Genomic DNA, 17,856 nt, shown 5'->3' with positions numbered 1-17,856 from the left:
AAGTACTTTTAAGATTTTTCAAAATTCAATGACTTAGTTGAGGATTATTAATATTGGTTGCTATCATCAGATATATAAGGGGGGGGAGAACCACTATCCAAACATGTCCACAGCTTCATCAAAAAAAAAAGTTGTAGTTAGTTACCATCGCTAAAGGTTAGGTCTAGGGACTGGGGTGAGGGTGAAATGATGCAAACCTATGTTAAACTTAATGTACAGTACTGTGCATGCTTTATTATGAACTTGACCTTTTATTTAATACTTCTGTTTTGTCATGGTACAGTATTCAATGTCTGCATTTTAGTACATTTTATGATTGTGTATAGATATTTTGTGTATGTTTTTGTTATACAGTTCAAGTGAGGTGGGTGGGTAGGGGCAAATTTACATTACTGATAGAGGTATTGCTGCATGGTCTCCTTAAGCAAAGTGAGAACTGTATGTACATTTAACATATTCAAAGGATTTTAGGAAGGGAAGGTTTCACATATGTACTTAAGCTCCTCATAAGCTCTTGATGAGATGGCTTTTATATGTACTGTTTGTTTAGTTTTACATTACTGGCTTGCAACACTTAAGTACAACTAATAAAATATCTTGGAATGTCAGTGTTTTCCCTTAATATTGAGTAATTTCTATTGGAATAAAAGATAGGTAGTCAATAGTGTTTTTGTGATTTGATGTGAGAAATAAAAATGCTTGCCAGTGGGAAAAAATGATTGCTACATTTCAATGGCTGTTAGTAAATTGTATATGTCTCAGTTGTGTAAATAGCGGTTAAAATGTGCACGGCTTTCAGAAGTGATTTAGCAAGTTAGTGTCAGTGTTGAGCTCCATGTTTTGGATATATTGATTATGGGAGATGAACTGTCATGTGTATCCCTTTTTTGAAGTGCAATAAAGTCTGAGAATTCAAATTTAAAACAATTATTTGGGTGTGGGTTTTTTGACCGATCATCAAATTTCCTTCCCCTTCCCTACTTTACCATAACGCAGTCGGTTACTGAAGTGTCCCCACCCTGACCAACATTTTGAAACCTCTACCGCCTCCCTTCACTACCGAACGAGAAAAATGACCCATAGGGCTAAAGATCTGTCAGTACTTGTTAGGTGAGGACGGTCCCCGGTGTCTCTCCCTCTTCCGAAGGACCGACCAGCTTCTACACAGCCCTTAGTTTTTAACAATCTCCCACGTCATGTGACTCCAATTGACCTAGAAGAGGCGGGGCCAGGCCGACCACGTGTCCTCAGGAGCGCCTTCTGATTGTCCGCTTTCCGCTTCCCCCTCTTCCCGCCCCCTTTGCTTCCGGGGGCACCGCGGCGGCCACGTCATCCCGCTGCTGCGGGCTCTGGGCTCCTCGGGCCGGGAGGCGTGAATGGCGGGAGGCAACATGGCGGCCGCCGCCGCAGCCAGCATCCGAGAGCGGCAGACAGGTAGCCCTCGCGCTCCTTCTCTTCCCCTCCCTCCCGCGTTCGCCTCCTCTAATGCCGCGAGCGCCGAATGGCGTGTGCGGGCCGGGCCGCTTGCTGCCGCCGGCCGGAGGCGCTGCGGGCGGGGGCAGCGGGGCCGGGGGCCGGCGGGGCTGCCCCTCTCCCGGGCCTGCCCCCGCCGCCGCCGCCCCGGGCTGCTTCTCTGCGCCCCAGAGACCCGAGGAGCCCGAGAGCTCGCCCCCGCCGCGCGACCCGGTCACTGCCCCGCCGCGGCGGGCGGCCCCTCAGGCCGCGCGGCGCCGGGCCCGGGACCCACCTGCGGAGTCACCGCCCCCCGGGCGGCGGCCGCGCTGGGGCTGCAGGTGTCGCCGGACACCGCTGGGGCCGGCCACCCACCTGCCTCCGCTCCTGACCTCTGCGGGTGCTGGCAGAGCTCCGTGTGCGGCCGCTTACCGCGGGCTGCCGAGTCGCAAAGTTTGCCCTATTTCGGGTTTTCCCTCTTAAAGGCCCAAGTGGGCATTTTGATAACGTTGGTTAATGTGTATGATGTGCCCAAACTGTGATGTGTGTGTGTGTATATATATATATATATATAGAGAGAGAGAGAGAGAGAGAGAGAGAGAGAGTTGTGCTTTTTGCCATCCTTGGTCTTATTTTTTTTTCCCTATTTTAATCTTTGGAGCTTTGAGATTTTCTTTTATGTTTTGTTTTGGAGCAATGGATTCTGTTGCAAGTCTACTAACAATGAAAAGCACTTTGAAACGACCCTTTTCATGACTGATTTTTCACTTATTTTTGAAATGTGAATATTAAGAAAATTGACACTTGAACTTTGGCATAACATAGCAAGAGGAATTTCAGTTAAAATGAACCTCACTGGGGCAATACTACTTTGGTAAGTCACAACACCAGATCCTTATTCTTTATCTTAGGCATTGAAGTCAATGTTGTGCTCCTAAATGAATGTAAAGCATTTTTATCAGAATAATTAATTGCATAAGAATTATTTTCCTCAGTTCATTTAGGGAATAGTCTTTATGAATGTGCATTGTAGCAGGAGTATTAAGATACCTTGCATATTCATGATGTTTCTCCTTCCATTTCACAGAAGACCATGACATCAGGGAGGTTTGGGGGGCAGCACATTGCTACATTGACAGCCTCACCTTCTCTGGTGCCATCTGGGGCCAGGGGTCAGACAGATATGGATCAGGACAACTGGAAATGACCCTGGATGTGAGGCATCAGGGTTAAGTGACTTGTCCAAGATCACACTAGTAAGGGTCAAAGGTGCTTCCGACTCCACAGCTGTTGCTCTGTACACTACACCAACATACCACCTAGCTACCCTGTATTGCATGTACATAAACAGGTATTGACCACAACATTTTTAGCAGGAAGAAACCCAGCAGCAGAACCTGGAATATTTTATGGTACAGGATCGTATTATATAGAAATCTACTCTGCCCTCCCTTCCCCCCTTCTTCTCTTACCCCCTAAAACTCAGAGGGTGAAAAAGGACTTGCCAAAGTTTCATTAATAATAGGTAGGATAATTAGGATTAAATTCCTAGGTTCTTAGACTTCAAAATCTGTTCTTTTTGATATACTTTGTGTGTTAAGTTGTTTTTTACTATGCACTTGACAGTTTGAAGAAAACAGTGATGTTATAGAGGATTTGGCAGGGGGGATAAGTTTGAAAAGAAATTTGTTTTTAATGTAATTTAACTTTTGTTTAATTTTTAGTAATTTCTAGTATACTGCACAGAATAGAATTACTCACTGCTTTCTAACCAAATTGATCATGAATGAAATCTCTTTCCTTGGAAGTTGTAACTCTTTATGAGCTATCTGATTGGTCTTTTTAAAAGGACTTTAACATATAGAACTTAAGGATTTTTACTGTAGAAACTTGCAACAATCAGACTTCATGCTGTATAAAAGTTAAAGGCAATGGGAATATCATTGGAGTTTGGAGCCAGCTGAGACTTAGGTTCTTATCCTATATCTGACATATAATAGATGTGTGATTAAAAGCAAGATGCTTGATGTCTTTTTTTCATTTATAAAATGAGGTAAGATTTAATGATATTTATACTACCTACCTACCAATACTGCTTAATCCTCTTTTGAGGATTTCTAATGATTTTTACTAATACCAATAGTAAGAAAAGAGGGAAGAAAGGGCACCTGTCCAAATTTGCCCTGCTTTTTTTCCCCTCAGGTCTCATAAAGAAAGTCAAAGATGTAGATATTGGATAAAGATAGGTCTTTGGGTAAGCAAAGAATTGTAGTAAAATTTATGAACCTCCCAAATTAACATTCATTTTCAGTTTTGTAGGTTTTTCTCCCTTAATACAGAACAGGAGGGATCTGGGGGGGGGGGAGACACACAGAAAATTTTAAAAAAGGGAAGGGGAAGAAATTGGAAGTGAGACTGGAGGAAATTAAGAAGAAGATATAGAAGGAAGAATGGCTTTGAGATTTTATCTTCACTCCTCTCTCTTTGTACCTTGTCCCACTAGCTCTGTCACTCTGCCCTGTGAACTGAGGCCAAGTGAGGAGCAGGAACTAACTTTAGCGAAAGGAGTTTGTGATAAACTGATGATAAGGGGAGAGAAAAGGATCTCAAGTAGTGGCAATGTATCTGAGAAATAACAAGTCATTCTAGGTGATCATTGGATCACAGATTTAGAACAAGCAGGGAATTCAGAGATAATCAAGCCTGTCTTTGCTATATTACAGTTGAGAAAATTGAGAATCAGAAATGTTCAATCGCTTGCCCAGATTTATACAAGCTAGTAAGCTTCTGGAATCACATTTGAAACCATGTCTTCCTGAGTGATTCTGGGTCTATTGTTCTTATCCTAAATATCAGGTCACATAAATTAGGTGTAATTTGAGGATTTGCATAATTGAGTAACCTTATTTAGTTTATTCTCTGAAAAAGTTTTAACATATAATCTCCAAAAAATGCATATTTTCAAAAATCTGCTTTTCAAAGCTTAAAAATAAATGTTAAATTATATAGTCTAGAATGCTTTCTTAAGCTCTATGAGAAATAAACTAATCTTTCTATTATATAATATAATCTTTCCATAAGTTCACATCTCAAAAGAAATATGAGGAAGGCATAGTTGCTTTTCTAAAGGCAAAGCACAGATTTAGATAGAAGATAGAACTAAACTTTTTTTTTCTGCAAGGCAAATGGGGTTAAGTGGCTTTCCCAAGGCCACACAGCTAGGTAATTATTAAATGTCCGAGGCAGGATTTGAACTCGGGTACTCCTGACTCCAAGGCCGGTGCTCTACCAACTGCGCCACCTAGCCGCCCCTAGAAATAAACCTTTAATAAGGCTTCATTTGTGTATGCCATTTTGTAATAACATTGTCCTGATACTGACATTCAGCATCCTTCACAATATGGCTCCAGACTACTTTTCCTTCAAATCTTTTCTGATCTAGGATTTGACTTTGGATGTTTTATTTTTTCCAGTTGCATGTTTTGAAAGTTTTTCAACATTTCATCCACATGTATGTTTTATAAACTGCATGATTTTTTTCCACCCTCTCTTCCCACTCCCCCTCCCCAAAGTGGTGAACAGTCTAGTTAACATTGTGTAAGTACCTTTGTGTTTAGCATGTTTACATATTAGTCATTACCTGTATGAGGAATTAGGAATAAGGGAAAAGAAAGAAAACTTTAGAATAAGAAGGAAAAACAAAAGAAATTTTTAAAAAAGTGAACATAGTGTTCATTAAGATTTTGTAGGTTTGGGGATTTATTTATTTATTTATTTTTGGTCTGAATGTGAATGGCATTGTTCCTTATAGGTCTCCCAGGGTTGTAGGACCTGACTTTGAGTGACTGAAAGTTGTATCTTCATCTGTAAAATGAGAGAGTTAGAATTATTGACCTCTGAGATTCCTTCCAGCCCCAAATCTATGATTCTATTTCTCCCATTTTTTTGACTAGTCCAGGACCCAGATCTTTTCCCTTAAGTTTCCTATTGAAGTACATTATCAATATTTGTGAAATTCCTGTATAGAAAGGGGTCCCTGACATCCTTCTGGACCCTGAGAAACTCCTTAGAAATATAAACTTTGTCTAGGTGCCTTTGGGTCTGAAAAGAATCTGACAGGACCCAAATGCTTGACTCGGGGGGGGAGGTCACAGATATACCATAAATTTGGCTAAGATTCAGAAAGCACCCTTCTTAGCCTAATTATCTTGCTGTATCTGTAAAATTCCTGCTTCCTCCCAGGACTGCCTCCCCTTCCCCAGATGTACCTGGAACCATAAGACAGTAAATTTCACTCCCTCAAACCTGTAGGAAGCCTGTGAATATGTGACTCCCTCTGTCTCAGGAAACAAGTTCAGACATAGCACAAAGACCTTGACCCTTTTCCTACTCTGTCTAGCCCCATATCTATACTGAGCCATATGTTTGCATATGTTTGTATTAGCATGACAAGACAATATATCTGACTACTGTCTTTGCTTCTATATCCTGTTTGCTCTCAGTAACCCCCCCCCCCCCCAAAAGAAAGCACTATAAAAACCCTATCCCCTGAACACTCAGGTGCTGTCTTATTTGGGCACTCTTCATCCCCAGGCAGTCCCTGGGAAATAAAGATCTCCAAACTTATCAAATTCTGGTCTCCGTCTTGCTCTTTGGGTTCAACACTTTCTTTTTTGATTTCCTGATTCTAGTGTGCCTCAAAGAGAGCCAGCAGGCCTGGCATCTGAGCTTCCATTCCCTCTTCTGATGATAGATTTGTATTAATGATGGTTGGTGGACTATTCCTCTATGTCTTCTCTATTATTTCAATTGTAAGGTTTTCTGGAGAACTGTGAGAATTATTTTGAGAAATCTTTTCATAGGAAATAGTTTGAGATTTGGAAGAGACTAGATCTCATCATTTTTGCAGATGAGAAAATTGAGAAGAAAAGTGATGTGCCTAACATTTCATAGGCAGTAAGAGGCAGAAGAGGATTTTGAATGTAGGTCTTCATACTCTAGGTGTGTACACTTTTCACTTGTACCTGGTTGCCTTCCAGGATAAGGGTGAGTAGTATGGGGACAAAACAAGTTCAGCTTTGTACAGTTCTATTCTCTTGAATCCCTTGGCCTCCTGTCACTCATATCTTGCCAAAACCCCCTGTCTTGGATTCCCTTCCTCCATCTTTCTGCCTTCTCTGCTCTGTTCAGGTACTACTCAGTGGAACTGGAGAAAGTCAGGAAACCTTGCTGACTGGATCCACTAGAAATTGATTATATAAATCTGAACTGAGCCCATAATGCCAAAAGGTAATCTCTTACTCTTCCTTAATGATTTTCTATTAATTCCCCATAGCAACTGTTCTAAACCTTTTCTGTTCTTCTGAAGCATCCCTCATTCTCTATTCCTTGTTTTCAGCAGTAGACTTTTTTTTTTAACAAGGCTGTGGGGTTAAGCAACTTGCCCATGGTCACACAGCTCCATAATAGGTGTCTGAGGTCAGATTTGAATTCAGGTCCTCCTCCAGGGCATGTGCTGTATCCACTTTGCCAACCCTGGTAAACTATCTTAAACTTCATTGAGGAACAAGAGGTCATCCCTATTGAATGCCCTCTTCTCCTCTATAACACATCTTGATAACACATTTTCTCCTTAATCTCTGATGAAGAGATGCTTTTTATCCTCATCAAAACTAACCCTCTCTGTCCATTTAGTCATTAATTCTTAACTTCCTTGTCTCCTGTCTCTTGATATTTCCCTTTTCTACAAACCCAAGTATCTTCCCCCATATTTAAAAAGCCTCATTCTGTTACTCATCCTGTTAAATTATAGCTCTATATCTCTGCTCCATTTCATTGCCATACAGGAAAAAAGTCATCTTTATTACTTGCTTCCATTTGATTTTCCCTTACTTCTCAACCCCTAGCAACTTGGCTTCCTACTTTATCCAAATCTAGTATCCTTTGCTTTGGTGTTCATTCTTTTTCATCTATCTCTCTGTACCATTTGACATTGTTGACCAAGACTCACTCTCATCTCTTTGAGTTTCATCTTCTCTTCAGGTTTTCCTTCTATCTATTTGGTCAGTCCTTATCCCTTCTTTGTAAGATCATCATACATGTTCTTCCCCTTAACTGTGGATGTACTCCCCAAGGATTTGTCTTGGACTCCTTTCTCTCTGCTTTCTGGTAATCGCATTTCCCTTTTCAATTCTCTTTTTTTCCCCGTCTCAAATTCTTAAATCCATATTAAACAGATGCTGGTTATTTTTTAGTAGACCCAAGAACTGTCCGACCATTTTTATCAGCACCTCTGGATTGGGACTGAGAAGTACTTCTTTGATTCCAACTTTGCCTGTTTCCAAACACATTTTACAAATCCCTTTCACAGGAAAATTGTGCCCAGGGTTTCAGGGACTGTGCTGAAGTCTCCTAGTAAATGATAAAATTGGCTCTTTTTTCTATCATTTCCTGCTCATATCTTGGCTCTCTTGGAACTCTGGAGTCAGACTTGATTGTTTCAGTTAATGGACTTCACACAGGAAAGACATCTTGCTGTGTGGTAAAAAGAGCTTTGGCTTGGGAATTGAGGCCAAGGACCTGGCCTCTAGCTTACACTTAACTGTGTAACCTTAGGCCTGACACACTTTCATTCCCTGGGCCTCAGTTTCTTCATCTATAAAATAGATTTGATTTACCAAGTTCACTTCCAGTTTTTGTGATATTTAACTTATGAAGGTTTTGTTTGATCCTAATTAGAAGCTTTTGTTGAAATTTGGAAGTGGTTTTTGGCCATTGTTTTTTAATTTTTAGGAGATATTGTTTTTCACTAATTACTGTTTTATACTTCCAACTTTTGCCAATATTATAGGTTCAAAAGCCCTTCAGATTGTCTGAGTACTTCAGATACCTTTGAGAATCAAAATTCCTCCAGGCAAAGCTGGCTTGATTACAAAGTGTAGTCAGGAACATTCCAATTTCCCTTTTATTGTGCTGGTGGTAGAAGATGAAACAGGTGGTATCCCTCTTTTGCCCTTTTTTTTTAAGGTTTTTGCAAGGCAAATTGGGTTAAATGGCTTGCCCAAGGCCACACAGCTAGGTAATTATTAAGTGTCTGAGACCGGATCTGAACCCAGGTACTCCTGACTCCAGGGCTGGTGCTTTATCCACTATGCCACCTAGCGGCCCTTTCTGCCCTTTCTTGTATCCAGGCCTTAAACCAAGCTAAAGGAAGGGCTATATTCCTGGACAGGGAATGACCCTGACAAATAGGAAGTAGAAAAGTAGATACATAATGAACATTTTATGGATAAAGTGATTTTCAAAACCAAAATATTTTTAATGCCATAAATTCTATTGTACTAATAATATAGTTTCGTACTATAATATATCATTACAATTTGTGCATACTGCTTTGAGTAGATGATGGTAGTACCAACTTCTTATGACAAGTGGCAGACATGGGTTTGGGAAGTGAGGCAAAACTGGTGGGGAGGTGTGCATTGTAGGATTATAGCAGTGGCATCTTCCCAGTTCTTTTGTAAATTTGTGTTTGTAAATTGGATAATATTTGGGATTCTGTTCCTAATTAAAATGAGAAAGTAAAACCAAACCAAAAGTAGTAACGTTTGAAATAAATGTCTTTTTTTTCTAGTGGCGTTGAAACGTATGCTGAATTTTAACGTTCCTCATGTTAAAAACAACACTGGAGAACCAGTCTGGAAGGTAAGACATTTAATATAATGGGGAGAATTTATCTCTTTTCTTTTAAATATAGCATGTGATGGATTTAATTTATTTGATGTTGCATCTCTTATTTTCAAGTCCAGATTTTTTAAAAAAAAAATAATTACCTCATTTATTGGAAGTAGGTTTTCAGTTTTAAAATAAATACTTTGGAAGTTGGATACTATTGAGTGTATCCAATTCTTTTCCTTCTTTGTATAAACAGTCTGATAATCTAGATCTTTTGAGATTTGGAAGAAAAGAGCACAGTGTTTTTAAACTATTTTTACTTTGTAAATAAGAACAAAAAGCTTTAGCCTCTCTAAAGAGAATTATAGCATGTAAGAAAACCTCTTATTAACTTTGCCATCTTTGTGCTGTCTCAACACCTATTATTTATTGGAGGAAAGTAGAAATGGTTATGAAAAATATTTGTTAATATTTATTTAATTCTTTGACTATCCATAACTCTTTATATTCAAAATTTTATAAATAATATTGAACAGTATTAAATCAGATTTTGCAATGATCTTCAATAAAAGAGCTCCAACTCCTAAAATGACGTTTCATGTATTCATTAAAATTTCCATTAGAAGTCTTTATCCATTCATTTTCACTTTTCATCTGATAATAATAGTGTGTTACTTTGTTCTTTTAGTTCCATTTCAGTGTTATTTAATAAAAATCTTTAATTTTATTTAATAAAAGTATTTCCATATTTCCATATTCTTCTCTTCAAAACTACTTTGGGATTTAATTTGAGAGCTAAAAGCAAAGGTATAGTTGTTTTCTTTATATTCCACAAGCTCTCTCTTTTTTTTTTAAAGACATGGATGGATAATGAGAGAGAAAGAGAGAGTGATTAGGGAGTGATTGAATTTTAGGACTCAGGGATCTTAGAGTTCTTTTATTTGATACCTTAAGGTATCCATTTATAGAAATAGGTAAGATTTCCTTGAAATCTGATATTGATAAACTTTCTGTTCAGACATGAACCTTGTTTCTATAGAATTCTGTTTTTCCTTGATGAAGAAAAAGTGTATTTTACTGCTGTGTATGCAGAATTTTTCCTTTAATCCAAAAAAAATTTTGTTGGTATTTTTACATTATAGTTTCACCTAGAAAAATATTTTCAAATAGTAAATGGATACCATTGCCATTATTAAATTGATAGTATAATTTTTAAAATGAGTTGCTGTCAATGAGTTGCTTGCTTTCTTAAGTGAGAAATATTAAATTTAGGCATGCTTAAACATTCAGTGTGATTATTAAAATTGCTAAAATTTACTTTGATATGTCTTAAAATTAAGTACCTTATTTGTCTTTCAAAGGAAATTTTTGGGGTTTGTTTGGGGCCAGGTGCTCATTTTTGACAGATTTGGCCAAGATATTATCTCTCCCCTGCTGTCTGTGAAGGAATTGAGAGACATGGGAATCACTTTGCATCTGTGAGTGTTAACACATTCCAAATCATTTTAAGTTATTTCAAAAGAAATGTTAAAATTATTCTTCTGCATGATTGTGATTCCTGGATATTTCTATTTGTGGTAGATAGAACTAGTTGTTGTTTTTTTTTAACTCTTAAGAGAATTTCTCAGTGTGAGACTCTGGAGCCTGAAGAATTTACTTTTTTTTTTTTTTGGAACTACAAATATTTATTTGTTTTAGATTTTGTAATAAATAGACCCAGTTTCCCAACTTCATACTTAGTTATTAACTTTTTTTTGATTTAAACATACTCTGAAGTTAAACATCCATCCTCTTCCCCTCATGCAGTCATTTTCCAAGTCTTATCAATTCTATATGTAAGACATCTCTCATATCAATCTCTTCCCTGTTTTTTTGGCACCTCTCTATTTAAGGTTCTCACCACTTTTAATGTAAGTTAATTCCTCCTAATTGAACATCCTGCCTCAGATCTATCCTGTTCCTAATTTGTCTTCCTCCATATTTGCTCAAATGATAATCCTAAAACACTGGTGTTACCTAAGTCAATCCCTTGTTCAAAGATTTTCCCTGGCTCTCCATTGCCTCTAGGATATAATATATAAACTTCTAAGTCTTGAATTTAAAGCACTTCCATATTCTGGCTTCTACCTTTTTTTCTAGTCTCATTTTATTCTCTCTCTTTTTTTTTAAATAGATCCAGCATTCAGGTCAAACTGGACTAATAATTATTTCACAAACTCTGGACTCTGTTCCTTTCCTCTTTATATTCTCAGAGGCAGTTTTGTATACCTGTAAACTATTTCCTCCATACTTCTGCCTCTCAAAAATACAATTGCAGCAACAATAATATTAATATATTGTTTTTCAGTAGTTTTTAAGTTCTCTTCATGACATCATTTAGAGTTTTCTCAGCAAAGATACTGGAGTGGTTGCCATTTCCTTTTCCAGATCATTTTACAAATGAGGAAACTTAAGCAAACAGGACTAAGTGACTTGCCCACAGTCACAAAGTAAGTGTTTGAGGCCAGATTTGAACTCAGGAAGAGTTTTCCTGACTTCAGGAACCTAGTACTCTCTTAACTCTATTACCACCCTACAATATTGATAGACTACATTTATACAGTGCATTAAGCTTTGCAAAGGGCTTTACAATTATTAACTCATTTTAGTCTACAACAGCTCCCTAGGAGGTAGACAATATTTTATTCCCATTTTTACAGAAGAGGAAACAGTCAGAGTCTAAGTGACTGCCCAGGGTCATAGTAATAAGTGTCTTAGACTGGATCTAAACTCAGATCTTCCTAACTCCCATCCCTACTCTCCATGCACACCACCAACTGACTTGGGCAGCTTGTCATGCTTTAAGACAACCTATATACCTGCATCCCTGTGACCCTTTTTTTGGTCCATGTCCTTCATCTAGTTGCTGGTGTTCTCTGCTGCCATGTTTACCATATATTAGTCTAGACATGTTGTAGACAGGGAGGTATGTGCTCTTTAGCCTAGTTACCTTTTGTCATTATCTCTATATAATATGTCTTGTTCAGGGAAAGCACCTAATAAAGTTTTGCAGAATTATTGAACAATCTTTTCTTTTTTAGACTTATTTAATAAATTTTCTGTGATTTTGCTTTTGTTAGTTCAGGGTCAATTAAAGGGAAGAAATGACAAGAGAAAGTGGCATAAAATGAATTGCTGAAGGAAAGTGTGGTGGATAATAAGAATATCAGTGTAAACTGTAGATGTCAACCATTCATTTTTATTTTCATAGCAGTAATAACTAACTCTATATACTGCTTTGCCCATATTATTACATTTCAGTCTCACTTCAACCCTGAAGTTGTTATTCCCAAAGTGAAACTGAGACTCAAGTTATTAACAACTTGCTCATGATCACACAAGTGGACACCAAATTTATTACACTCTACTGCCTTTCTTTCTATTTAATCTCTGGCGGAGAATTGCTATTTCAGACCTCCTCATAGTTATGAGTAATTTAGAAGAAAACTGGTTTGTGTTAAATAACTGATTTTATATTTCTGATTTTTGACAGACTTTTGCACTCTGATCGGGACCCTATACCTGATGTCCCAGCAGTTTACTTTGTAATGCCAACAGAAGAAAACATTGATAGAATTTGCCAGGTAATGTGACATGTCCTCATTATTGATTATTGGATTTCACAGGAGATAATCAAAATATCATTGATTAATTATTTTTTGAAATTAATGAAAGATGGGGAAGCTAGGTGGCATGGTGCATAGAGCACTGATCCAGGAATCAGGAGGACCTCAATTCAGATCTGACCTCAGACACTTAATTGCCTAGCTGTATGACCTTGGCTAAGTCACTTAATCCCATTGCCTTAAATTTTAAAAAAAGCTGGAAAAAATTTATAATTACCTTTTGCTTTTATGCCATATATACTTCCCTCTTCCCCTACACAGAATCTTCTGTTTTAAGAAGGATTTTAAAGGAAATAGCTTAGCCAAACTAACCAATACATCAGTTGTTACTGGTAGGATTTGCAATGTTCTACCCTATAGTTCCCTCTCTCTTCACCAGAACAGATTTTTTTTTTTTGTTATATGTTATGTATTTTTTGCCATGAAAAATGTTGTTAAATAAGAATTTAATAGTCTCACTAACCAAGTTCCTTTGAGAGTGGAGAGCCTAGAACTATGTTTAGGGGCACCCTCACACATAGGAAATGAAAAGTAAACAGGATGGTAATGATTTTAGAAAAGAAACTGATAAGAATTGACTCGACTATTAGGAGAAACGAAAGAAAGCAATACCATGAAAACCCAGAGTGGACAGAGTGTTCTATAGGGAGTTAGTCTACAAATGCTGCAAAGAGATAAGAAGTTTGAGAAAAGGCTGTTAGATTTGACAGTTAATCTATTAACTGCCCATAGTGATGTAAATGGAAAGAACAATATAAGAACCTGAAACTGATTTCTATAATTATAATGACCTAGCTTTTCTCTGTTGGAGAAATGAAAAAATGAACCTCTCTCCTTCATTGGAGGAGTTGGAAACTACGGGTGGGGAATACTGCATGTGCTGAAGACTCAATTGATGTGCTGATTAAGTTTGCTGAATTGCTCTCCTTTTTATTCCACTTTTATTTTTGCTGGGATCAGTTTTAATTTTTTTTTAATTGTACTGTTTCTTTGTCCTTTTGAGTTCATTAACATTTTATTGATAAACATACATAATCTCAGCTATTATTTTTCTTGAACCTGTAATTTCACTGATATAAGGAACTCTAACTGAGGAAATTCTTTCTAGCAATATTGATTTTCAGCTATTGTGCCTCTTAGAGAATCAGAGATGCCTGGTACCCTGAGAGGTTAAATAACTGTTTGAGGGATATGACAACCTGTAACCAGGGAAACCCCCTAAACTAGATTCTTCCCGTGTCTGAGGCCTATGAGACTGGGAAAAGTAGTGGCAAGTAATTCTGTTATCCAAGATCTTGTAAAAAGTATATTTATTGTGTTAACAGGATCTTCGAAATCAACTCTATGAATCATATTATTTAAATTTTATTTCTGCTATTTCAAGAAGTAAACTGGAAGATATTGCAAATGCTGCTTTAGCAGCTAGTGCAGTCACACAAGTATCAAAGGTAAGAATATTTGGCACTTGACAGTCTAGATTAAATTGTAAACCTCCTGTTATGTTGTACTTTTAATGATGAGTTCTCAGAATCTAGCCCATTTGTTAACATTTATAGTGATATGGCTAAGCAGGCTCTGTCCAAACTTCAACAATTAAGGGATGTTCATAAATAACTGCCCTACATTTTGTACCAGCTCTAACAGTGCAGAAAGCATATAACCTCCTACTTGAGTATAACAGAATAAAGTAAAAAAAAGTATAAATAGGTAATACAGGCTGGGCAGCTAGAAGGCGAATGGGTAAAGTGCCAGCCCTGAAGACAAGAGGAATTGAAATCAAATCCAGCCTCAAACACCCATTAACTGTGAGACCTTGGGCAAATCTCTTAATCCTGATTCATATCTGACCACTGGATCCAGATGGCTCTGGAGGAGAAAGTGAGACTGTTGATTTATCACAGCTCCCCCTCTGTCAAATTCAATTCTTGTACATGTCATGACATCACCTGGAGTCAGAATGCAGAGCAAAGCATAAGTATACTTTGTTCATTTTTAAATACCTTTTGTTTTTTCTTTCTTTCTCATGCTTTTTTCCCCTTTAGTTCTAATTCCTCTTTCACAACATGACTAACATGGAAATATGTTAAACACAATTGTATATGTACAACTTTTACCAGATTGTTCATTGCCATGGGGTAGGAAGGGAGGGTGGTAGGAAAATGTGAAACTCAAAAGCTTGCAAAATTACCTTTGCATATAATTGAAAAAAATTAAATTAAAATAGTAATAACTGGCATATAGCATTTCAAGGTTTGCAAAGTACTTTATATATAATCCTCATTTCTCATTTGAGCCTTGCAACCCTGTAGAGGTACTCCTATCCTCTCCTTTCCTCTCCTTTCTTATGGACATGAGATGGTTACTCTCCCCTCTGGTCTTGCTCCTCAGATCCTCACTCAGATATTTGCAGTGGGCAGATGGACAACCTCCACCTCTATCATGAACTGCAGCTTGAGTGATGACAAAAGAGTACAAGACCAGAGTAAAGAAGACCACTTTAAAAAAAAAATCTGTGGGACTAGACTGATAACTGATAATCTATGGATAAGGGAAAAATTAATAACTGAACATGTGATTAGAAAATATACAAGATAAAATGCAGAATTTTGATTATATAAAGTTAAATTTTTGCAGTTAAAATTAGTGAGAAAACAGGTAAATGTAGAAAAGTCTCAGAAGCATATTTCTTCAGAAAAATGTCTCAAATCCTAGATATATAAGGAACTAATTCAAATGCAAAAGATAAGCTGGTATAAACCAGTTCCCCAATAGTCAAAGGATATGAATGGGCAGTTTTTAAAGGAAGGAATTCAAACCATCAACAGCCATAAAAAACACTTGAAATTTTAAGTCACAGAGAAATGCAAATTAAAGCATCTTTGAAATTCTACCTTAAACCTATTTTTATGTCAAAAAAGAGGAAAATCACAAATATTGGAGGGACTAAGGAAAAAAACAAGTACATTAAGTACATTCTTGGTAGAACAGTGAATTGGTGTAGCCATTTTGGAAAGTATTTTGGAACTTTGTCCAGTAAAGTTATAGCCTATACTATTGTAAGGGCTATATCCCAAAGAGATCAAACAAAGAGAAATACAATCCAAATATAATACCATACAAAAAATTCTTACAGTTACTCTTTTCCTGATAACCAAAAATTGGATACTTAATATAGTACCTAACTATTGGGGAATGGCTAGGCCTGAGTATGGCTAATGTAGAGTGAACAGAAGTAGAATAATTTATACATTGCCACTGTAGAAAACAACAGCTTTATAAAAGGCTTTAGAATTCTGATCAATACATTGATAAATGTGAGGCCAGAAGATTGCATATGAAACAAACCACTTGCCTCCTGCTGCAGGGATAATGAACTTAAAATGCATAGAGAGACATATGTTTTCCTATATGCTAATGTGAGGTTTTGTTTTTGCTGGACTGTCCATGAATGTTTATGAAGAAAGCTTTGGATTTTTTCATTGTGTGAGTGAGCTTATGGGGGGAAGTAGTGGCAGAGAGGTAGAACTGTGAGAGAGCTGGACTATAATGTGTATTAGTTAATTTACAGAAAAAGAAAATCTGTAGTAATTGAACTGAAAGATATTTTTAACACCCACATACAAAGAAAAAGCTCATTTGAAAGGTCACTGAAGAAATTTCTTGCCAAATAATCTTTTGAGTTTCTTTTAACTACTTGATTATTGGACCACTTATCGTAAAATCTAAGGGAATAAACTCCTTGCTCAAATCTTTTTGTTAAAAGAAAACAGAAATTCCTAAATAGAGAATATTGAAAATGGAATGCTGTAACTTAAAATTATAAAATCTGAACTATATTCCCCTAGAGCAACAAATAATCTTTCTAGATTAGATTCTAGTGAATGCAATTTCTTTAGGGAAAAAAAATGGAAAAGCCTCTGTTATATTCTAGCCAATGGGATCCAGCACAACTTCTTTTATTCTAGAGATTCATTGAATTTTCTGATGGTACAGGTAGGCAGAATTGAAAATAGTATCTTCTCTTTAACTCCTTTCCCAGGAGATCTCTTGTCACTAAAGTGATAATCAGAAAAAGTAAAACTCTCTGTGATCTATTTCTACTGCTTTAAAAAGTTATTGAAGAAATATTTAAAAGATTGTAAAACATTTTAAAAATCAGTCACTACAAATAAAAAAAAGTCAATACAAAGAGCCTTCAAATTCCCACTGTCTCTTCTTAATGTCTTTGTATTTGATAGTAAACAAAAAGATAAATGCTATTCTAATTTAAATTCCTCATTGTCATTTTTTAGTAGTATGGATTTATCCCTAGTTTTTATTATGGAGCATTTTTTATTTCTAAAGTTCTCTGAGGAAATGTAGTTCCCCAAAAAACAATTTTTTAATTTAATTTCATTTAAATATTTTAGCATGGATCTTTACTTTTTTATATAAATTTTACATACTTTTATTATCCACATTTTTTTATTTTACTCCTACTAATTTATGTAATAGATTAGCTGACATTATTAGTCCTTGTTATTTTTATTTTTTGACTCCAGTAGATTTTATCAAACTATATGTGCCTTGCCTAGAAGCAAATTTTAATAATTCTTTCATAGATGTTCCCTTTTTTCCCCTAGGTTTTTGATCAATATCTCAATTTTATTACTTTGGAAGATGACATGTTTGTGTTATGCAATCAAAATAAGGAGCTTGTCTCTTATCGTGGTATGTAAATTTATCATGTATATAAAAGTACATAGGTTTAAAGATTTTCTTTTAAAAAGTGAATTATTTGCCAAGATGATAATTTTAAAAAACTTAGAGAATGTTTGCTAATTTAAAATAGAATTATTCATAGATGTGTGGATATAAAATAGTAGAATCAATGTATACTTTGAATGTCAGCAGCATTATGAATATTAAGATCAAAAAGCATTTATCTAGTGCCCCTATACTGTTATGTTTGATTTTGTGGAGATGTTTAGACACAAGTTGTTTTTTTTGGGTTTTACAAGGCAGTGGAGTTAAGTGACTTGCCCATGGTCCCACAGCTAAGTAAGTATTAAGTGTCTGAGGCTAA

General features: G+C 36.6%; 1 protein-coding gene across 5 annotated transcripts in view; it reads left to right on the top strand.

The window, feature by feature from the left end:
* The first annotated feature begins 1,324 nt into the window (after nt 1-1,324).
* SCFD1 (sec1 family domain containing 1) overlaps nt 1,325-17,856 on the top strand; it is a 125,153-nt gene continuing 108,621 nt past the window's right edge. The window contains exons 1-6 of one of the 5 annotated variants that reach the window (XM_074235390.1): nt 1,325-1,434; nt 9,086-9,156; nt 10,516-10,604; nt 12,659-12,749; nt 14,117-14,239; nt 17,414-17,501. In XM_074235390.1, coding sequence (XP_074091491.1) covers nt 1,377-1,434; nt 9,086-9,156; nt 10,516-10,604; nt 12,659-12,749; nt 14,117-14,239; nt 17,414-17,501 — 520 coding nt within the window. In that variant the 5' untranslated portion in view covers nt 1,325-1,376. Of the gene's footprint in view, nt 1,435-1,950; nt 2,327-9,085; nt 9,157-10,487; nt 10,605-12,658; nt 12,750-14,116; nt 14,240-17,413; nt 17,502-17,856 lie in introns of those variants that run through there. The other 4 variants (XM_074235391.1, XM_074235392.1, XM_074235393.1 and 1 more) reach the window with 4 other exon arrangements.

Source organism: Macrotis lagotis, chromosome 4 (assembly GCF_037893015.1).
Source record: "Macrotis lagotis isolate mMagLag1 chromosome 4, bilby.v1.9.chrom.fasta, whole genome shotgun sequence".
NCBI classification, from domain to species: domain Eukaryota; kingdom Metazoa; phylum Chordata; class Mammalia; order Peramelemorphia; family Peramelidae; genus Macrotis; species Macrotis lagotis.
Note: the sequence above shows the minus strand (reverse complement) of the source record. Positions and strands in the feature narration are given on the sequence as shown.